The sequence below is a fragment of the Pecten maximus genome, chromosome 11 (genome assembly GCF_902652985.1).
Source record: "Pecten maximus chromosome 11, xPecMax1.1, whole genome shotgun sequence".
Lineage (NCBI taxonomy): Eukaryota > Metazoa > Mollusca > Bivalvia > Pectinida > Pectinidae > Pecten > Pecten maximus.
This window is the reverse complement of record NC_047025.1, coordinates 29,605,766-29,629,081: the sequence shown is the minus strand read 5'-3', so window position 1 is coordinate 29,629,081 and position 23,316 is coordinate 29,605,766. Positions and strand designations below refer to the sequence as shown.

Here is a 23,316-nt window from a genome sequence, read left to right as displayed (position 1 = left end):
TTTATTAATCTTTCCGCGTTCACATATACAGGTTAAATGTAGCAGCTATATGGACACTACTGGTATATGTAAAATTTCTATATTTATGAATTGTATTTTTATTTCTGGCTTTCACCGAAATCAGGCTATTAAATAATTTGGATTTGTCCGTCTGTCACACTTCATTTCTATAAAATAATTGGAACAGTTAAATTGTTAACAGATTTTCTTCAAATTTGATAACAATGTTAATTGCCTGAAGGGCTAGGTCAAGTTAAATTTGATTGCCACTTTTGAGAGAAATGATTTGGCAGAGTTATGACCCCTTAATGAAAAATTTTATTTCTGCTGTTTCCATGCAATTACTAGTACTCCCACACATATTATCAGATTTTCATCAAACTTAGGAAGAGAGTTATTGTCCCTTCAACCTCAAAAACATTTACCTACAATATGCCAGGAAAGCGGGGGATATAAATTCCACGAATTAACTGCTTGTTCTTTAATTATCAATTCATATTATTTGTTCATTTAGTTAGTATAAACTTTACAAATTTATGTGCCTGTATAGCTATTTTTTATTGGTACTAGAAATCATCAATAATATTTATGCATTTTATAACATGTCTTAACTTACTCTCAAGATCAGTTGACTATTATAAGTATATGAAAATGTAATTTAAAATCATGGTGACAAACATTAATAAAGCTTATTATCATTTATAACAATTATTCTGAGTTAAGTTCGAGTCATTAACATGTTTTTTTGGCTACACATAAAGGAATTGCAAATTAAATGACATACAAAATGTATCACAGCCATAACAATTACCAGCCGTATCTAGCCGATCTGTAATTAAGCTCACAAATACAGAATAAAGATGGATATATATATTTATATAGTTATGATGATGTCGACCTTGACCATATATTGCAACCCAAGAATTAAATGTGTGGTGTGCCAGTATTTTACCTTTGTTTAAATTTGAATTATAGATTAAATTGTGAAATCCATTAGAAAACAATAAAACTCTTGTGTAATTAAATTACAATAATCGTTTGAAGTTAATATCAAAATCTATATAGCTACTCAGAAATAAAATATCAAATATTAATTTATCTTCAATCCTATCAGTCTACTCCTTATAGATAATAATAAAACATCACCTTGATTGTGTGTAAATAATGATTTCGACAACAGTACATGAACATGTTTAATTAGAATCAACAATTAATACAAGTATTTGTGTATGAGGATCCCCGGAATGTACATAATTTGATTGTTTTACAAGGTGGACACATTTGCTCTAGTTCTACATATGCATGCATATGTATATCATGCAAGTAAAAGCAAATGTAATGATCAATAGGAAAAAAAATTTTATTTTTACAAATTTTCAAAGCAATCTGCTTCTTTTTGAAGTTGGTCATGATTAAGACAATTACATATTAAATTGCTGGTAATACAAATATTATATTGCTTGAAAAATTTAACAAAGTGTTTTGCCTGCATGCATTTAGTATTTTTACTTCCAACTAGCTACTAAATGTACAAGCATATGTAATACATGTACAATATATAAAACAATGCAAACTATGTACTTGGCAACAATTAAAATATTCCTGGTGAGCCACTAGTTAATCATTATTATTCATTGTGTTCATGCGAGTCACCAGGAGCCATCAACTATATCTAGTCTAAATTAATATTACTATTTATAATTATTCAGGGCAAGTCACGATCACTTTATTAGTGAGAGTTATTCGTTGTGAGCTATATCCATTATAATTATTCCACACGAGCCACCAGTTATATTCACCCAAAGTGATCTCATGAGTCAAAAGATGTTCCATGTGAGCCATCTGTTATACAGTATTATATAATTATGAGCCAAGTTATGATTACTCCAGGTGAGCCACGCATGCACGTACGCGTGCACCCATAATGAACTTATACAACGTTATAACTATTCCATATATACAGTATTTGACCTAATAAGGGCACAGAGCGCGGGTAATTGACAGTGGGGGCGTCCTTATTAAGATTAGTTAATTCTGAAGTTTTATGAAACAGACTATATACCTTATAGCAGAATACCCAAGGCTGTGGAAACGGTAAAATATTCAGTCATAAAAAATTTCCAGATGAAGATATCTATTCATTATCATATATTAAGCTTAAACATCACTTGAATATTCCTGTAAACTTATAAACCATGCCAGCTGATCTTTAGACCAGAGAACGTGTGTTCCACCATTTTATGTTCAAATGGAACTCTTTTATGTTCTATTTATAGACACAGGTGATTTCCCAGATCATATATCAGACATCGTTTTCTTTGACCTAATAATTGATTTACAATGTCTTTTACTAGCTTTCTGTTCTGAACAAAAGTTACTTATCAACAAGAATGAAGTCTTTTACTTTATCTTCAAATAAAAATGGTAAGTTATTATTTGTATGTGCGTTTAGTTTCGGGTGCTCTTTGCACTGACATGCATATGTCATCTGTAGGAATAGACAAAATGTGGCAAAAACTGTGTTCCAGTTACTTATATTAATTTGCAGAAGAAAATTCAACACATAAAGTAGCAAAACACTTCACATGAATTATTACTTTTGAACACCATTTTGACACTCGGTCAAAGATTTATTTCCTTGAAAAAAGGGAGGGGGCGCCCTTATTAGGTCAAATAAGGTATATGAGCCATATTCCACATGAGCCATCCATTAATGATTATTCCCCAGTTAATTATTCCACCTGTGTCACCAGTTAATTATTCCACATGTGTCACCAGTTGGATAGCTTGGTAACAGCCAGTGTTAACACCCTCCATGTTGTCTATCCTGGTAAGGGTGATCGGAAAAGGTTCCCCAGCCGGGTTTGTGATGAAAATTTGTTGCTCACCAGTGGCATTTTCATCAATCTTACATTGTGCTGTACTCATAGTGTTTTCAACATGAACAATGTTTGGTATCACTTCACCATCCCCAAGTTCCTCAAAGTTTATGGTTTCTCCAGGAACGACACTTTTTTGATAGTCATTTAATCTGAACCTCTTTTTTGGCATTTCTCCCTCTCCATGCTGTTTTAACATGTGGTCTTTGAGCTTGTCATAGCGGGTTGTGGAAAATATGCATAATTTACATTTATACTGTCGTGTATTTGTATGCAGTAGCATATGTCTCTTCATATTTTTTACCAGAGAAAAACTTTGTCCACATATTTCACATTGGTGAGGTTTTTCATGAGTATGTGTTAGCATGTGATATTTCAAGTTTTGTCGCTTTGTTGCTTGGAATGTGCAACCAGGAACTTCACACTTGTATGTGTTTCCAGTGTGTATTAGTCTATGTGCTTTCAACTGGCTTTTATGTGCTGTGGTGAATCCACAGATATCACAAAGGTGGTCCTTCGTTTGGCTGTGAGTAATCATGTGGTTCTTCAGTGCATGCTTCCATTTAAATCCAGCATTACATTCTGTGCATACAAATGGTTTGTTGTCCAAGTGCTTTGGAAGATGAATATTTAGTTGAGTTTTTGTTTTGAATTTGGTCTCACAAAATTGGCAAAAATATGGGTATTGTCCAGAATGTTTTTCCAGGTGTTCTTTCAGTATTTGCTTGTCATCAGCCTGAAAATCACAAAAGCTGCATTTATTGTCTTCATGCAAATGGTTCCGGTGGTGATTAGTGAGAACTTTTAGTCGTGGGGTAGAAAAGTCACATTTGTCACATTTGTATTTAGAACCGGCACTCAAATGAGAAGAGCGGTGTCTTCTGAAATGATACATGACTTCTGAATTGTAAGGGCAATCCTGGCATTCATATATTTCTCTCCCAGATTTTGACTTCGTGACATTGTAACATACCATGGGACTGTCCACATAATTTTCGAAGTGTTTTGGTCGTTTGCCACGTACCCTCCTAATTGGTCGACCATCAGGTGTACTTTCAGGTTCATCTTCATTCGTGTTTTCAACTGAAGTTTCAAATTTGTCTACACTATATGTCAATAAGTCTGATTGATCATGATCAACATCTTTTATATACATTTCCTCCTCTGTCTCTAAAATATCTTGCTCTTTTTTATCATTTTCCTCAACTTCTTCTGTCTCATCCTTCAATTCCTCTTGATCAAATGCTGTTGGAATATCTAATGGAATATGCTCTTGAATTTTCCTTGGTCTACCTCTTTTTCGTTTTACCTCCGATTTCGGCGGTTGTTCGATTTTATCATATTTATTGGGTGGATCAGACTGAATACGATGGGAATAAGTCACGCTTGTCTGGGTGTTTGCATCACTTATAATTTTTGTTTCTTTTGGTTTAACACCATCTTCACCACGTTGGAATAGATCACAGAATTCCAGAATTTTGTTCATTTGCATGATTTTAGCAATTTCCAAAACAGGAGTAAGTACATTGTAATTCAAGTGAATATTACTAGTGTACATGAAGTCTACAACCCTGTGAACTGCGTCTCCATAACCACTGTCCCCGTCGCTACCATCAATATGGATCTCAATGATCTGAGGATTTTTTTGAGAAAATGCCCGTGGTGAATCCTGTCCAAGTCCGAGGAAGGACGCAAAATAAGGACTAGCTGCTGCCAATACATTGGAATGTGCGAATATCTGATCACCACATACTTTCAGGATGACATCGCAAAACCTTGATATGTTTCTCTGTGAATTTAATTCCACCAGTATTGCTTGAAGCTGGTTTTCATCCCCGAAGGACGCCTTCCTCTCCTCACCTGACGCCATTTTGGAATTGACAACGATATCATACTGAAATTTAATTGGTCGAAAATATTTTATACCGCTTGAAAATTATAATATCTATTTAAACTAACTAAAGTTTAATTTCAAAAGTTGCGGCATATAGTATAAGTAATACAAAGGATAAGATATTCTTAAAATTGTGAAATGAATGTTCGGCCACATTGACCGCTCCCAGTTCAAGACATTCGTATTATTTTCGTTTTCTCTAATTTTACTGGATTAAACCAGAGATATTCCGAATAGTGTATTGTTCGTAGAAAAGGAGTTATCCCCAAGCTCACAAAAGATAAACTTCCTGTCTGCTGAGGGATGAAAACAATGTTTACATTTTGGTTCTACTGTTTACTTTTTATTTCCTGAAATTATGGCTTCTCTCCTCCGGAAGGATAATCTAAAAAATAATTTGGAGAGGGCATGTATTCATAGGGATGATGTCCAAGACCTCGTGTTATTAGATGAAAGTGATGCATTTCCTGAAACAAACCTCACTCTAGAAATTGAAGACAAGGATGAAGATTCAAAAAGTTTGTTTTAGACTTTTAGTTTAAGTCAAGTTGTGTAAAAAAAACATTCATTTGAACGCTTTCATCGTCAGTTCCTTAATAGTGTAAGGGACGCAAATGTAACACTGATTTGCATAATTGTTTGATGTATTACCAGAGACAACGTTATATATGTAGCGGGACTGGACTGGGTCGATCATCGGTGACCAGGTAGCTCAAATGGTAGAGCATCCGGCTAGTGTTCGGAGGTCCCGGGTTCGAACCCTACCATACTAATTGATGCATGCACGTAGGTCAACAGCTATAAAGCGGTCTGGCCGCTGCATTTTCTCCTCTCCTGTTACAAAATTGGCGCCCAACTAAAATACCCACGGTGGTGGTATAAGGGTCTCGTGTGTCTTCGAGAGCGAAGACTTGGAAAAAAGGAGGGAGGTGTGTAGCGGGACTGGACTGGGTCGATCATTGGTGACCAGGTAGCTCAAATGGTAGAGCATCTGGCTATAGTGTTCAGAGGTCCCGGGTTCGAACCCCGGTCTGGCCGCTACATTTTCTCCTCTCCTGTTACATATATATGTCTCTGGTATTACAGACAACATAATCTCTGTACAGTAGAGCTTTTTATGCCTGTAATTTATCTTATATTACCATAAAAGGAAAACAGAAACAAGTTGTCAAAGAGTGGCCATAACGTTATTGACCTCAGTGTGCTCTTGTTATAACCAAAGATATATCAGAAAACATTACATATACATACAAAAACAATCCCCTCATCCTCAAAAATGTTCATATGTATGACAAAATACAGTTTCAGTACGGTGCAAGGTTAAGTCTAAACATCAGATACATTTTTTGCAAAAATAAAATTAGTTTAACCGTCAGTAATACTATATATACTGGGAGGGAGCTCGAAGCAGGGCAGGTTTTCAACAAAAATATTGCAGCACAGCAAGCTTAAGCAGCAGCCATCAACCATACTAATTGATGCATGCAGGAGCATATGAGTTCCCACGTAGGTCAACAGCTATAAAATGGCACAGCTGCATAATTTTTACAAAATTATCACTATAAGAATGAAGGTGGATCATATCATGATTTTTTGAAGTTTACATATAGGTTTACAGCCTGAGTTCCTCTGGCCCTGACACCATGTCTGGCCTAGGTTTACAGCCTGAGTTCCTCTGGCCCTGACACCATGTCTGGCCTAGGTTTACAGCCCGAGTTCCTCTGGCCCTGACACCGTGTCCGGCCTAGGTTTACAGCCCGAGTTCCTCTGGCCCTGACACCGTGTCCGGCCTAGGTTTACAGCCCGAGTTCCTCTGGCCCTGACACCATGTCTGGCCTAGGTTTACAGCCTGAGTTCCTCTGGCCCTGACACCATGTCTGGCCTAGGTTTACAGTCTGAGTTCCTCTGGCCCTGACACCATGTCTGGCCTAGGTTTACAGCCTGAGTTCCTCTGGCCCTGACACCATGGTCTGGCCTAGGTTTACAGCCTGAGTTCCTCTGGCCCTGACACCATGTCTGGCCTAGGTTTACAGCCTGAGTTCCTCTGGCCCTGACACCATGTCTGGCCTAGGTTTACAGCCTGAGTTCCTCTGGCCCTGACACCATGGTCTGGCCTAGGTTTACAGCCCGAGTTCCTCTGGCCCTGACACCGTGTCTGGCCTAGGTTTACAGCCTGAGTTCCTCTGGCCCTGACACCATGTCTGGCCTAGGTTTACAGCCCTGAGTTCCTCTGGCCCTGACACCATGTCTGGCCTACACCAGAAATGCCTGTTGTTGGGGCCAGAGGCAGCTCGGGCTAATTACCTGAAACTTGCTGGGGTGTTTTAATTGATAATGTATCTTTGTTGTAGGTTTGGCCAGCCCTGCTGGATCAGTATCTTTTGAAGGTGACTTCCCTGGGACAGGTGCCGTTAGTTTTGATGTAGTTTCTGCAGATAAAATCAAAGATGGACGCTCAAGCTATGTGGTAAGTATATACATAAACGTACAATGAAGTTTGTTTTCTTGCTGACATATTTACATATTTGTTTTTAAATCTGATGCAAAAAATTACATGTGGCTCTTGTAACAAAACTGTATCACATTTTTCACTTTAGCCTTCCTTGCTATAAAGGGTGTGCCATCATGTTGCTGTTTGGCTACTATGATCTCTGATGTGTTAGGGCTATTTTAGTAGAATTATGATGTATCAGACAGTTTGCTGTAACTCTGTCCATGTTGTATTTTACAGAAATATACTATTCTGGTCAGTGGTCATAACAAGATCCAGAAGGTTCCTGGCACAGTGGAGAAAAGATATTCAGATTTTGAAAAGTTGAACACATGTCTTCGAAAACGCTTTCCAGAACTGATGGAGGAAGTGTCATTTCCTGGGAAATTGTTGATGGGTAATTTTAGAAATGAGACCATCGCTCGCAGAAGCCGTGCCTTTGAGCAGTATCTTACTCACCTGTTCTCCATACATAGGGTAAGGTTCTCACCCGATTTTGTTGCATTTTTTTATGAGGAGGATCTTAGAAACGGTTATGCTGCCATGGAGAGAGGGTGTTACTCTGATGCTATATCCATTCTGGAGAAGTGTCTTCCAGTTCAAGAGAAGTTACAAGGTGACTGGCATCCAGATGTGATAGGGACTCTCTGTAGCCTTGTCATCTGCTATCACGCTATTGATAAGATTGACATGGCACTCAAGTATGCAGATTCTGCCCTGTCATGTCTCCATGGCAATAGGCGTGACAAGCATTACCTCCCCTTGTTACATCTCGATATTTACTTTCATTGGATGCAGGGAAAAGACAAAGCTCATCTGGAGGCAAATTTAGCCCAACTTCGAAAAGATGGCATCAACACTGACAAAGATATAAATCTAAAGGCTCTTGTACTGGACAGGTTCAAAAGTTAACATTTAACCATATCGTGACTTTTTTTTTATTTAAGTCTGTCAGACTGCCACAGTTAGGAAAACAATTAGTGTTCTCAGATATATTATGGTGTCTGTTAAAATTCTAATCATCAGAAAAAGCCTTGTGATTTCAGGGACATGGTATAGTAACATTGTGTCAAAGTTTCTCATGATTAGGAAAACATTCTAAGATAGAATACAGTATCGTAACTTAATGTCAAAGTCTCATTTGGACAAGAATCTGTGTCCCGGAGATATGGCATACTAACCTATCTAAATCTATAACCATCAGAACACATTTGTTTGGTTCTATGGTATGGTGAATTTCTATCTAAATCATCTATTGATACAGGATAACAGTCTTTTTATAGGCTGGATTTGTTTCCAGAATCTGAGACATAATTAGAATCTGCTTGTTGAAATCTGTTGTGTTTTATATTTAAATGGTGCATTTGCTGAGATTTGTTGTAGAAGTTAAATGTTATGTTGTCTGCAATTGATGAAATTGATGTATTTCTTACTTCAGATCTGGGATTTTAATTTAATTTTTCTCTGATGTATATTTTTCAGATAGAAGATTTTAATATAATTTTTCTGATGTATATTTTTTACACATATGTGAAGAATTTGGTTTGGTTTTACCAGAAGCCAAAGCTAAGCTGACATGGTGAATATTAGCCCGAGTTTCCTCTGGCCCTAGCTGACACCATGTCTGTCCTACACCAGACAACACCTGACATGGTGTAAGGGCCAGAGGAAACTCAGGCTAGGTGAATATTATTGTATTGTTGTGTTGTCACACAGCTGATGATGACAATACACTGTATGATATCCTGAGATTCCTATGAGTTTACCTGGTATATAAAGAATTATTTATTTTTTAGTTTGTATAATTTATATTATTTCCAAATGAATAACTTCTATGAACTACTCCTGTAAATCCATGTAGATGTTTATGTGTGAATATAGTCATATAATTTGCTTTAAAGGGACTAGAAGCAATAACATTGCCCATTACCTCTGAGATTTTTGTTTCAAACAAAAATATTTGCTGTAATTTATTCATTTACACTGCATCTCTTGCTAGGATTACAATCCACTTGATGAAGTAAAGACTCTGAATAAGATCATTCTCAATACTAGTAGATATGCTTCAAATTACAATGTACATATTCATTTGACAGAATTGTATGGTGTTTGTTTTTATGCATCTGTTCAAAACTTGACAAGCTTTTCATTGATGCATAAAAAGCTCTTCTAAATAATACATTGTTCACATGTTTGAAATTAGAATGAATATTCATACCCTACCCATGTATACACTGCTCTTATATATAATTATGACGATGACTTTTATATGCTCATCAAATTTTACAAGAGTACCGCATTGTGGTATGGTGTTGTATGCATCTGGCATAAACGTTTGATTGTCCAGAAATCTCCTTCAACATTTATTGACCAATTACTTTGAAACTTAGTACGCATTACAATCATGACCTGTCATTGTGTTTCCCTGAAAATTATTTTGATTTGACTATTTTGCAAAAGCTATTACCTATAATTTCTGTATTTGATTTTTTTTTCTAGAGATCTCTTACATTTTTTCAACTGAATTCTTTGAAACTTTGTAGGCATTATAACTGTCATTATACAGTTGTGTTTCCCTGAGAGGCATTTTGATTCAATTACATTTTCAAAAGTTATTTCCCTTTGTTTATTTTGGTATTTGATTTTTGTCCAGAGATCTTCAACATTATTTGACAAATTTCTTCAGAACTTTGTAGGATTTATAACTGTCCCACATAGTTGTGTTTCTCTGAGAGGCATTTTGATTCGACTATGTTGCAAAAGTTATTGCCCATTATTTATTTTGGTTCATTTGATTTTTGGCTCCTACATTTTTCGACCAATTTCCTTGAATTTTATTAGGCTTTATAACCATGATATATAGTTGTGTTTCATTGACAGGCATTTTACTTTACTTAGACTATTTTTTCAAAAGTTATTGTCCTTTGTTTAATTTGGTTTTTTATTTTTATCCGGAGATCTTCTAGATTTTTGAACAGATTTCATTGAAACTCGGTAGGCTTTATAAGCATATCAATTAATGAGATGGAGACTATTGCAGTAACTCCTGAGTACTTGTATTCCTCAAACTGTTAGAAATTATACATTGACTTTGTAGTGAAAGTAAAGGTGAGGGTTTACTATTACACTACATTGTATATGGCTTACAATGGGTATATATTGTTCGGCCCCATAGTACTCTTGTTCCAAGTCCAATGTTAGCTGTGATCAAACATGCTTGTTTATAATTAGCTCATACCGGTTTATATAAAATGTCAAACCTTCGTGCAATATACCATTTACTCTATTCGACCTACAAAAACATCATGTACATCGTACAAGGAAAAGTTTCCACGTGAAATCTGGGTGGAAAAAAATAACTTTTTTTTTTAATTTACCTACCTTTGTGGTGAGAAAACAATTCAGAGTCTATTGATTAAAAGACTGAAGATTACATTGGCAGATCAGTGAGGTAAGGCACTCTTTCTATGTTTTGATAAACACACCTATCCTCTTTTACTGAAAAAGTGGTGGGGGGGGGGGGGGGATCTTACAGGAGCAGGTGTGGTTATCAGGTTACAGTTTTACATGTATATGTACCACAATACATTTACCTACAGCTACACACACCTTATTTATAACATGTACCACAATACATTTACCTACAGCTACACACACCTTATTTATAACATGTACCACAATACATTTACCTACAGCTACACACACCTTATTTATAACATGTACCACAATACATTTACCTACAGCTACACACACCTTATTTATAACATGTACCACAATACATTTACCTACAGCTACACACACCTTATTTATAACATGTACCACAATACATTTACCTACAGCGACACACACCTTATTTATAACATGTACCACAATACATTTACCTACAGCGACACACACCTTATTTATAACATGTACCACAATAACACAATTTATATTTAGGTACAGCTACACACACCTTATTTATAACATGTACCAAACTGTTAACTCATTCAGTGAATCTCCATGTGATTGTTTTTACTATCTAGTCAAACTACAAAAACTGATGATGTGTTTATATAGTTGTTTGTTGAAGATGTTACATTTTACTCTGTAAATTATTGTGCCAGAAATCTCAACACTTACCCGTAATTGTGTTTGATGGAGTGAATACTCCTGTGATAATGATATGAAAATATATACTTTTTTTTTCAATGAGTGCAACATATTTCATGAAAAAGGATCAATGATGTATTATTATATCAATGAAATTCATTTGAAATTTGACAGCAGTTCATAATAATTATTAACAACAGTGGAAACAGTAGGAATATACGGGTCTTATTCTTCCTGTAAACTGTGGAAGGAAATTAAAGCCGGAGGAGAGACTCGTAGGATTTTTATGCAATATTAGAGTATCCATGTAGTGTCCGAAATGTGTCAACGAATGGTCAGTTTAAGAAGTCAGTGGATGTATATATGTATGTGAATAGATTTGAAGTTGTCTTCTCCTCTGTAGCCCCATCCCATTGTTATCCTCTCCTCTGTAGCCCCATTGTATTGTTATAGTCTCCTCTGTAGCCCCATCACATTGTTATCGTTTCCTCTGTAGCCCCATTGTATTGTAATCCTCTCTTCTGTAGCCCCATTGCATTGTTATCCTCCCCTCTGTAGCCCCATTGCATTGTTATCGTCTCCTCTGTAGCCCCATTGCATCGTTATCCTCTCCTCTGTAGCCCCATCACATTGTTATCCTTCCCTCTGTAGCCCCATTGAATTGTTATCGTCTCTTCTGTAGCCCCATTGCATTGTTATCCTCCCCTCCCTCTGTAGCCCCATCACATTGTTATCCTCCCCTCTGTAGCCCCATTGCATCGTTATCCTCCCCTCTGTAGCCCCATTGCATCGTTATCCTTCCCTCTGTAGCCCCATTGTATTGTTATCATCTCCTCTGTAGCCCCATTGCATTGTTATCCTTCCCTCTGTAGCCCCATTGTATTGTTATCATCTCCTCTGTAGCCCCATTGTATTGTTATCATCTCCTCTGTAGCCCCATCACATTGTCATCGTCTCCTCTGTAGCCCCATTGCATCGTTATCCTTCCCTCTGTAGCCCCATTGTATTGTTATCATCTCCTCTGTAGCCCCATTGCATTGTTATCCTCTCCTCTGTAGCCCCATTGCATTGTTATCCTCCCCTCTGTAGCCCCATTGCATCGTTATCCTCCCCTCTGTAGCCCCATTGCATCGTTATCCTCCCCTCTGTAGCCCCATCACATTGTTATCATCTCCTCTGTAGCCCCATTGCATCGTTATCCTCCCCTCTGTAGCCCCATCACATTGTTATCCTTCCCTCTGTAGCCCCATTGTATTGTTATCATCTCCTCTGTAGCCCCATTGCATCGTTATCCTCCCCTCTGTAGCCCCATCACATTGTTATCCTCCCCTCTGTAGCCCCATTGCATTGTTATCCTCCCCTCTGTAGCCCCATCACATTGTTATCCTCCCCTCTGTAGCCCCATCATATTGTTATCCTCTCCTCTGTAGCCCAATTGCATCGTTATCCTCCCCTCTGTAGCCCCATCACATTGTTATCCTCCCTTCTGTAGCCCCATTCAATTGTAATCATCTCCTCTGTAGTCCCATCACATTGTAATCCTCTCCCCTGTAGCCCCATCACATTGTTATCCTCTCCTCTGTAGCCCCATCACATTGTTATCCTCTCCTCTGTAGCCCTATCACATTGTTATCCTCCCCTCTGTAGCCCCATCACATTGTTATCATCTCCTCTGTAGCCCCATTGCATCGTTATCCTCTCCTCTGTAGCCCCATTGCATCGTTATCCTCTCCTCTGTAGCCCCATCACATTGTTATCCTCTCCTCTGTAGCCCCATCACATTGTTATCCCCCATTGCATCGTTATTCTCCCCTCTGTAGCCCCATGTCATTGTTATCCTCTCCTCTGTAGCCCCATCACATTGTTATCCTCTCCTCTGTAGCCCAATTGTATTGTTATCCTCTCCTCTGTAGCCCCCTTGCATTGTTATCGTCTCCTCTGTAACCCCATTCCATTGTTATAATCTTCTCTGTAGCCCCATCACATTGTTATCGTCTCCTCTGTAGCCCCATTGTATTGTTATCATCTCCTCTGTAGCCCCATCACATTGTTATCGTCTCCTCTGTAGCCCCATTGCATTGTTATCCTCTCCTCTGTAGCCCCATTGCATCGTTATCCTCCCCTCTGTAGCCCCATTGCATTTTTATCCTCTCCTCTGTAGCCCCATGTCATTGTTATCCTCCCCTCTGTAGCCCCATCACATTGTTATCCTCTCCTCTGTAGCCCCATCACATTGTTATCCTCCCCTCTGTAGCCCCATTGCATTGTTATCCTCCCCTCTGTAGCCCCATTGCATCGTTATCCTCCCCTCATTAGCCCCATTGCATTGTTATCTTCCCCTCTGTAGCCCCATTGCATCGTTATCCTCCCCTCTGTAGCCCCATTGCATTGTTAGCGTCTCCTCTGTAGCCCCATTGCATTGTTATCTTCTCCTCTGTAGCCCCATCACATTGTTATCCTCCCCTCTGTAGCCCCATTCCATTGTTATACTCTCCTCCATAACTCTATTGTTATCCATCAATTTCAGATTGTATTGCTATTGCTACCATCTGCTGTTTGAGGTTAACTTTCATCAAACTGTTTATTTTTTTCTAAAGTATGACAAGTGTGCTAATTCATCATTGGCCCTAGTTTGTCCAATGCTTAATGTGCTTCAATGTGAGGCCCTAATTTTTGTGCTTTCAAGTGAGAACAAAATTTAATATGCTTACAATAATAACAAGTGCACTGTATTAGAATAGTTACCTAGGTTGAAGGTGGTGAATGACCCAGACAGTCTAAACCCCTGGACTAGTGGTGAATGACCCAGACAGTCTAAACCCCTGGTCCTGACAAACTCAAGAATCTTGTTTTAAAAAACAGATAGTTGAAGGATTAAATTCTAGACATAAGTAAATTGAACACTGTCTCAGCGGGGCGAACAGGTACACTCGCATAAGAACTGGTCAGTTATACAGTTACACTTGGCCAGAAAACTCATTCTTCATTATACCTATATTTGCAAATGTTTCGAATATTGATAATTAAGAACATTAGATTTCACTCTGCCTTAATGCTTATAATGATAAAAAGTATGTAAATCACAATGACCAGTCCTTACCCCATTATATGTACATTCCCATGGTGATTGTGATATATAACACATAGATGCACTCATTCTCATCCATTTGTACAGTATCAGATTATTTGTAAGTATACATTTATGTTGAAATAAACAGATTTTTGATTAATAGAGTTGTTTGTCTATTTTAGATAATGTCTAGCTGTGCATTGGTACCACAGAAAAATTAACATAGAATGGAAATCATAATCACTCATGTTCGACCCCAGAAGGTTGGGAAGTTGAACTCGAATTAGATTAGACTAGATTTATTGCTGATGCATGATGGGAATCCTCTATACTAGACTCAAGACATAGTTACAGATTATTAAAAATTAGCTCTAATATTTCCTGGTTTTCCAGTTTTTATCGAGTTTTGTTTTTGAAACTGTTAATACTTTTCGCCGATACTACATCCTCAGGGAGGCTCACTGTACTCGCTACTCTTACGAAGAATTTTTTTAAGTGAAGTTTTTGTCTTAAGGGAATATAATTTCTTGGAGTGTTTCCCTACCGCTATGCTGCGAAGCCATATCATCCCAATTCTTGACCAAGGTACTAGATGTAGCATCAGAAATCTTGTTTATTATTTTGATAAAGTCCATCATCTCTCCTTTAATCCTTCAATAGGAGTTTTGGTAGCTGCAGATGTTGTAATCTTCCATTCAATACTCCATATTATAATGACAAAGTGCAAAGAGGAAATTAAAGTTAACAATTGTTTAAATTTTAATAGTTTTGTCAAATGTTTGAAGCATAAAGGGTGTATTTTTCATGGTACTTTGTGAAATTTACAGTAATGTGCTCCATATTTTTTCTACTTTCATGATATCTGTTATAGAAAACTATATAACTGCTGGAGTATAAGAACCTTCGAGTAGTAGTGTGCTTCTACCAGACTGACACCCTGCTGTCAAGCTCTCGGTCAATCGGAAAATCCCTCTATGACTTTAAGCGAGATTGTAATTGTCGTGGAATTAATCACAGAATTATGGAATTTTGTGAAGAAATCACACGAAGGTTGTCATTGGAAAGATAAACAACAACAAGAGTAGGATCTTATAAAAATGTTTATGTAGTGCATTGTATTCCCAATCAGTCCAATAGTTAACAAGTCTTACTATTACAACAAGAGTGAGCTCCCTTGAAGAATACAATTTCCTTTAAGAAGTTTAGCCTATACACATGGTACTCTGTTTGTTTATTTACAAGCCGTTTTAAAGATATTTACAATACTGTATAAACGTATATATATATATAATCAATATAAAATGTTGTACCATAACAGCAAAACAATAGGATGATAAAATAGAATTCACACTCAACGTTAATATCTTTCATTCTAAGATGGAGAAACACTTCATTGACATACACATGAACACGAGGGATATATAGATAACACTACTTGTTACTCTACTAAAATCAATTCCCCTTTTACCGTACTGTCTATAATAAATCCAGTCCCCCTTTTACCGTACTGTCTATAATAAATCACGCCCCCTTTTTACCGTACTGTCTATAATAAATCACGTCCCCTTTTACCTTACTGTCTATAATAAATCAAGTCCCCTTTTTACCGTACTGTCTATAATAAATCGAGTCCCCTTTTACCGTACTGTCTATAATAAATTGAGTCCCCTTTTACCGTACTGTCTATAATAAATCAAGTCCCCTTTTTACCGTACTGTCTATAATAAATCCAGCCCCCTTTTTACCATACTGTCTATAATAAATCAAGTCCCCTTTTACAGTACTGTCTATAATAAATCGAGTCCCCGTTTTACCGTACTGTCACAAATCCAGCCCCCTTTTTACCATACTCAGTCTACAATTTTACTGTACCATCTATCATAAATTAAGTGTTCTATTTGCTCTACTGTTTATATCAAGCTGACTTTTAACCATTCTGTCTATAACAAATCCGGTCGCCTTTTTAACATACTGTCCATAATAAATTGATATGCCTTGTTACCATACTGTCTGTAATAAACCCTATCGCTGAACTCCCATCCTGCAGATCATGTATATTTATTCAACACATACCCACAAGCTACAGTACCGGTACTCTTTCTGAGTTGTCTCTCAACCAATATTTATGTACCCTGTGACACTCATGTTTAGGAACCGAGATACAGACCGTACGCAAACAATAGATCATACAGCACAGTATCTCATCCAGCTAGACATGGCTATCTTACAGTTATACTGAAGTATATGTGTTCATCGACTTTCAAACTCATCACATCTCATACAATGATTGTTAAATTGAAATGATAATCTTTATGCATTTCTTATTTAAAACTATTGCACAGCAGCACTTTGAAATTCATAAGTTAATTTATTATGAGAAACTTTCACAAGAAATGTTTTCCTTGTAGTCTTTTTTGACAGTACATGTATATGGTACAGAGCCTGATGTCTTCTTTTCCAGTTTTCCAGATTAATAAATTAATGGAAATTAGATTCTTATTCACTTAAAACATTTCCTTGGAACACTTTGAGGCTTGCCTTGTAGTGGAAATTTCATTTAGACATACAAATCCCAGTAACACATACCCTCACATAATGAAAATGACCTTGGACAGATAAATGTTGTATCGTGGGTCTGATTGACAGAAACTGACCTTGAATTATTTCCAAGTCTAGGATTCACGATTCCTTCACCATCTGTTATGTGCTGTATCTATACTGTCCATGTTAACACCAAGTAGATCAAACTCAATATGCAAAATACTGTAACTGCTTATGTTTTGGGAGATTCATTTGCATATCATTTTATCTAATGAATTCTTTAAGTTACTTATATCATAATATTGTTTAGATATCATGTATCTGTCTGAGGGCTTATCATTAAGAAAAGGAACCATACGCCATGTTTGAAGGAGATTTTGTGAAGTATTTTATAGCATCATACAGCTTTAATACAATAGCTGTACATAATGGCCTGATCACTTATAAGATATATAATATTGCATACATCCTTATTATTATAAATCCACTCAAAATTGTAATGCCTTATCAAAGTTTAACAGATAAGCATACATTACAGTACACCATGAATATTTGTTATAGAAAATGAAAGTTGCACAGTCATACCCTACTGAAGTAATTTCTGCATAAAATTTACTTAAATAAAATAACTTAAATTTGTTTGCTTACTGTAATCCTCTATACACAGATGAAAGTTTAATTTCTTCACTGAATTTAATTGTCATGGAGAAGTATATGGATCTGAATTAGTGAGAAAACCCAGCAGAAAATAGAGACAGCAATGTCTATGATAAATGGTTTAGCAGAATCTTGTATAAGTACATAAACCTTCATAATATTTTAAATTGTATAAAAAAAAAAAATTTAAAAAAAAATTGGCTATTTACGGTACTTAGGATGTTAGCTAAAAATAAGTGTTAAGATATCAGGAACAGACTCTCAAAAAAACATGTAAAAATCTCAATATAAGTTGTACAGAAATATAAATTTTGATATTTTTCAACCCTTTCAATTTACAACATTGAAAAATAGACATAAAAGAAATCTTCCATTCCATCAAACACATCCATATTTCTTTGTCTTTTGTCTTTATCCACAATTGACTCCAGGTTAATACAACAGTCAACAGGCCTTGGTTTCCCTTAACTAAGACAAAATTAAGGTAACAGTGAAAATATTAGTTAATAAGATGTTTTGTGAAACCAAAGTCTGAACAACAATTCAAATATAAATATTAAGATGGATGGTGAGCTCGGTGAATAAAAATAAACATAACTAAATATATACCAAACATATTGAAAACAATAAGGTTACAAAATGAAAGTTGATGATATGATCATGACAGCGTCTGATTTCTGTACCTGACTTGGCTGTAACAACACTATGACAATGTCTGATTTCTGTACCCGACTTGGCTGTAACCACACTACGACAATGTCTGATTTCTGTACCCGACTTGGCTGTAACCACACTACGACAATGTCTGATTTCTGTACCTGACCTGGCTGTAACCACACTACAACAATGTCTGATTTCTGTACCCGACTTGGCTGTAACCACACTACGACAATGTCTGATTTCTGTACCCGACTTGGCTGTAACCACACTACGACAATGTCTGATTTCTGTACCCGACTTGGCTGTAACCACACTACGACAATGTCTGATTTCTGTACCCGACTTGGCTGTAACCACATCACGACAATGTCTGATTTCTGTACCTGACTTGGCTGTAACCACATCACGACAATGTCTCATTTCTGTACCTGACCTGGCTGTAACCACACTACGACAATGTCTGATTTCTGTACACGACTTGGCTGTAACCACATCACGACAATGTCTGATTTCTGTACCCGACTTGGCTGTAACCACACTATGACAATGTCTGATTTCTGTACACGACTTGGCTGTAACCACACTACGACAATGTCTGATTTCTGTACCTGACTTAGCTGTAACCACATAACGACAATGTCTGATTTCTGTACCTGACTTAGCTGTAACCACATCACGACAATGTCTGATTTCTGTACCTGACCTGGCTGTAACCACATTACGACAATGTCTGATTTCTGTGCCCGACTTAGCTGTAACCACATAACGACAATGTCTGATTTCTGTACATGACTTGGCTGTAACAACACTACGACAATGTCTGATTTCTGTACCTGGCTTGGCTGTAACAACACTACGACAACGTCTGATTTCTGTACCTGGCTTGGCTGTAACAACACTACGACAATGTCTGATTTCTGTACCTGACTTGGCTGTAACAACACTACGACAATGTCTGATTTCTGTACCTGACTTGGCTGTAACAACACTACGACAATGTCTGATTTCTGTACCTGGCTTGGCTGTAACAACACTATGACAATGTCAGATTTCTGTACCTGACTTGGCTGTAACAACACTACGACAATGTCTGATTTCTGTACCTGACTTGGCTGTAACCACACTACGACAATGTCTGATTTCTGTACCTGACTTGGCTGTAACAACACTACGACAATGTCTGATTTCTGGTTTCTGTACCAAATTTTCGCTGTAACCACATCACAATAATGTCAGATTTCTGCATTTGACTCAGTTGTAGCAAAACACTTTTTTGTCATTTGTCTATAACTACAGGACCAAATAGTTACACTCTACAATGATAATCAGCCAAAGTCATAAAACAACTGTACCACTGGCCAATCAACTGGAATGTAAACTTATACCTATATCATACATATCTGTACCTTATACATGTATCAATGTACATGTGTTAACTGGCCTACTTCACGTCATCTGAATAGACTGGTAATAAGTCAGGTAACAATATGAAGGATAACATAGTTCTAAATGAAATCTATCGACAATTAGATGATAAGTTTTACCAAGTGCAGATAATTATAAAATATATATATAAGCGTGGTATTGTTTTATCATCATTACATATTGCATCACCTGTAATGCGGGGAATGTAGAACCCAGATATCTCGGGGAGACGACAGCTGTAATACATATATCTGTGGGAGAGACAACAGTCGTAATACACTGGATATTGCACTTGTGCACTCAAATTATTAATTCATTATGCAATTTATTTATCAATGAATACAATGTTCTCAAAAAGTAATAAATCTGTACTAGTGATAGTAATATTTGGGTTATCTTCAAAACAAACAATTGTAAGCTAACAACTACTTTCCAGGTTTGATGAAAATTTACTCTGTAAATTCTAAATTATACAAAAATACTTTTATGAATGATCAGATTCCAAATAATTAAGTTTCCATATCAAACTTTTTTGCTGTAGAGTCTATCGGAGTAACTCCACATATGGGAGACAACTCCAGCAGCCTTCATCTATACAAACTAGAATTTATTCCAAAAAGTTTTCAATATAATTATTATATCCTATATTTTCTCGACTAATTTTCCTATGCATTGTTATATTTGTATCTAAATCCTTGGTAAATATAATGAAATCAATATTCAAATAAAATAGTATTTAAGATGCTTTCATGCTTAAAACAAAAAGGTTCAGGGAGTCTGAGATTTCTGTGACTTGTAATGATATTGGTATCACTATACATACAAATTTAGGAATGTATCCTCATACAGTCAAATGTGATAATTGATGCATATCATTATCTAGTGAATTAATCAATATATACTAAACAAAATAAAGGGAGACAACTAAGATACAAAAATCCACTTCTGATATACACTACATATTATACAGTAAAATTCACAACCTTTTTAAAAAAAAAAAAAACAAAAAAAAAACAAAAAAAAAAAAACTTCCAGTCTTTAAACTCCTAGCACTCAATTAGTTAATATCTATACTGGTACATGAACAGGAAGATCGGTACATCACAAAAAGTTTTCTCTCAGTTTAACACCAATTTTACTGATGATAAGTCCACACTCAGGAATAAGACCATCCCATTTCATAACCTATTCGGAGACAAGTCCTGTCTGTCTGATTTCTGAGGAAGTTTTCACGTACAGTATTATACACTTCTTATTGACAAAACTAAGTAATAACCATTGGACCTATCACTGGAAAAAAACAATAGAACATTCTCATCACAAAACTACATAGAAAAAAATCTTTATCAATAATTGAGCATTTGGTTAAGACCTGTAATTGAATACTATTGAAATCGCTGAGAGAATCCCTCGGTATTGTGTGGCCTCAACAGGACATACTCATGCTTTGAGGACTTGTTTAAGCTGCCTACATCTACTCAGATTATTTTCACTTTTACTTCTGTGATTATTAATTTCATTAATATTCAAAGCTAGTTCTGCAAAGCTACAGTGCAATAAATAATATCTATCTACTATAGATTTATTACCTTAATAAAACCAGTTTCAGATTAAGGTACAGAATCTTTGATATTATGGATCTCCTCGGACTCTTTAGTGGACATTTCCACACACCTGTAATAAATCATAACTGTCCATTTACCTGTACCAAGATATACCTTTCTATACACCTGTACCAAGATACACCTGTATATCAATCTGTACCTAGATATACCTGTATTACATTCCTTTATCAATATAAACCTGTATATACCTTATAGTCACAGAATTATATCCAAGCATACTGAACCTGTGTAATCTGACATCCTGTCCTATACAGATGTAGTACTGTTAATGGTTCTATGATAGGTTTACTCCTTGATAAATACCCCTAGTAACATACCATAGTCGGCATGGTTACTAGATACCCCTAGTAACATACCATAGTCGGCATGGTTACTAGATACCCCTAGTAACATACCATAGTCGGCATGGTTACTAGATACCCCTAGTAACATACCCTAGTCGGCATGGTTACTAGATACCCCTAGTAACATACCATAGTCGGCATGGTTACAAGTTCCTAGTTAACAATATAGCTCAGACGTTGATCTTTCCCCTTGTCATATCAACATGAAGAGTTTCTATATGAATTCTTGATGTCCTCATTATTTTGAGTGCCCAACTTGGATTATTGGGTGCCAGTTTACACTAGTAAAAACATACCTGACTTCTGTATATGGAAGTCAATGTCATGGGGTCATTTGATCCTGTTTGCTACTTGATCCACTTAAAATTTTCCAATGATAATACATATAATAATATAGAACAATAGATCAGTCTCGAATTCCAAAAATATCTTAAATGTCACTTTACATGTTCAACAAAACTACTGATTTCACATAGAACTGCTTTGATGATTTCCATGGTAAAAAATCCTCATGGTCATGATTCCAGTAGGAAAGGTCTGGGTTCACGATTTCCATTACAAAGATTCCCATGGTAACAATTCATGTATCAATGATTCACTGGCTAGGGATTCCCATGGTAACAATTCCCTTGGTAGTTCCTGTGGCAATGATTTCTTTAATTTACATGGTAACCATTTTACCATTCCTGCAGTTATATCATTTGTTGCATATAAAGAGAACATCTAACACCCCCCCAGCATGCATCACAAAATGACACAGCAGCCTTGCTTCTCCTCTCCTCCAACAGCTGGTGAATGACCGGGTGCAGTGAAGCGCCTTATATTTTCTGAATGATTAGGATAAGACTTCATATTGTTATTGTGGCCGTTGCTATCAGTATGGTGATCAGAGTTGTCCCCCCTGGGGAGTGAAGAACTGCTGTATTTCTTGTTGTTACTGTTGAGGCTACTAAGGAATAGGTTCTGCACCTGCGTGTCAATTACACTGTTCTCACGACTACGCGACTCAGACCTGTGCTTTTTCAGGTCAGACAAAGTAATCGAGGGCGTTCCTGAGGGATACCTGACCTTTGACCCAGATTCTCCTTCACCATCTTCCTCTTCAGTAAGCTGCTCCTCTTCCAATGGTTCTGCCTTCTGCCTTTGCGGTGGGCTTTGTTCTGACTTTCGTGTAAAGCTGCGTTTCTTAGTTAACCCAGGACCCCCCTGGTGAGCTGTCCCTTGACCTGACTGCTGATTGGCTGTTTGGTCTGGGGCAGAAGGTCTGTCTGTAGTAGAAGTTCGATTCACAGTTTTTGTTTCATTAGGTGATTTCGATTTACTATTTCTGTTCTGTTGCTTACGAATGTCTATGGTATCTGAAATCATGCGAGTGTACTCGACAGTGTCAGTGTTGCCGTTGAGTGAAGTTTCGATCAAGGATTGGGGCTGCTTCCTCTTGTCTTCCGCACCATCATCAATTATAAGCTGCACATCATCAATATTTGTTGAGGGAAGGTTTTCCTTTTCATCTTCCTGCAATTGAGTGAATAACATTAAGACATGGACAATGTATACAGTATAACCTGTCTAAACTGACTTTCATCTGGACTATAAATACTTGGCTGGGGTATAGGTGTCAAGGTTATATTGGTCTGT

General features: G+C 36.8%; 3 protein-coding genes across 12 annotated transcripts in view; 1 reads left to right on the top strand and 2 right to left on the bottom strand.

Moving 5' to 3' along the window:
* Positions 1-2,407: 2,407 nt before the first annotated feature.
* On the bottom strand, positions 2,408-4,751 carry LOC117338248 (GDNF-inducible zinc finger protein 1-like). The gene has a single exon (XM_033899518.1). The coding sequence runs from the start codon at positions 4,747-4,749 to the stop codon at positions 2,758-2,760; it is 1,992 nt and encodes a 663-aa protein (XP_033755409.1). The 5' UTR covers positions 4,750-4,751; the 3' UTR covers positions 2,408-2,757.
* A 279-nt stretch (positions 4,752-5,030) lies between these two features.
* Positions 5,031-14,586, top strand: LOC117337591 (sorting nexin-21-like). Its single transcript, XM_033898636.1, has 3 exons — positions 5,031-5,291; positions 7,125-7,240; positions 7,505-14,586. Exons 1-3 carry the CDS (start codon positions 5,132-5,134, stop codon positions 8,174-8,176), a joined length of 948 nt encoding a protein of 315 aa, XP_033754527.1. The 5' UTR covers positions 5,031-5,131; the 3' UTR covers positions 8,177-14,586.
* A 925-nt stretch (positions 14,587-15,511) lies between these two features.
* LOC117338242 (protein phosphatase 1 regulatory subunit 16A-like) overlaps positions 15,512-23,316 on the bottom strand; it is a 94,033-nt gene continuing 86,228 nt past the window's right edge. For 9 of the 10 annotated variants that reach the window (XM_033899504.1, XM_033899509.1, XM_033899512.1 and 6 more), the window contains one exon: positions 15,512-23,193. In XM_033899504.1, coding sequence (XP_033755395.1) covers positions 22,423-23,193 — 771 coding nt within the window. In that variant the 3' untranslated portion in view covers positions 15,512-22,422. The remainder of the gene's footprint in view (positions 23,194-23,316) is intronic. The other variant, XR_004534991.1, reaches the window with a different exon arrangement.

Bases quoted from the DNA above. Each gene is read 5' to 3' on its own strand.
- LOC117338248 (XM_033899518.1), bottom strand. From the start codon at position 4,749: ATGGCGTCAGGTGAGGAGAGGAAGGCGTCCTTCGGGGATGAAAACCAG.
- LOC117337591 (XM_033898636.1), top strand. From the start codon at position 5,132: ATGGCTTCTCTCCTCCGGAAGGATAATCTAAAAAATAATTTGGAGAGG. The intron at 5,292-7,124 runs GTTTGTTTTAGA...TCTTTGTTGTAG, and splicing joins CAAGGATGAAGATTCAAAAA to GTTTGGCCAGCCCTGCTGGA. The intron at 7,241-7,504 runs GTAAGTATATAC...TGTATTTTACAG, and splicing joins ATGGACGCTCAAGCTATGTG to AAATATACTATTCTGGTCAG.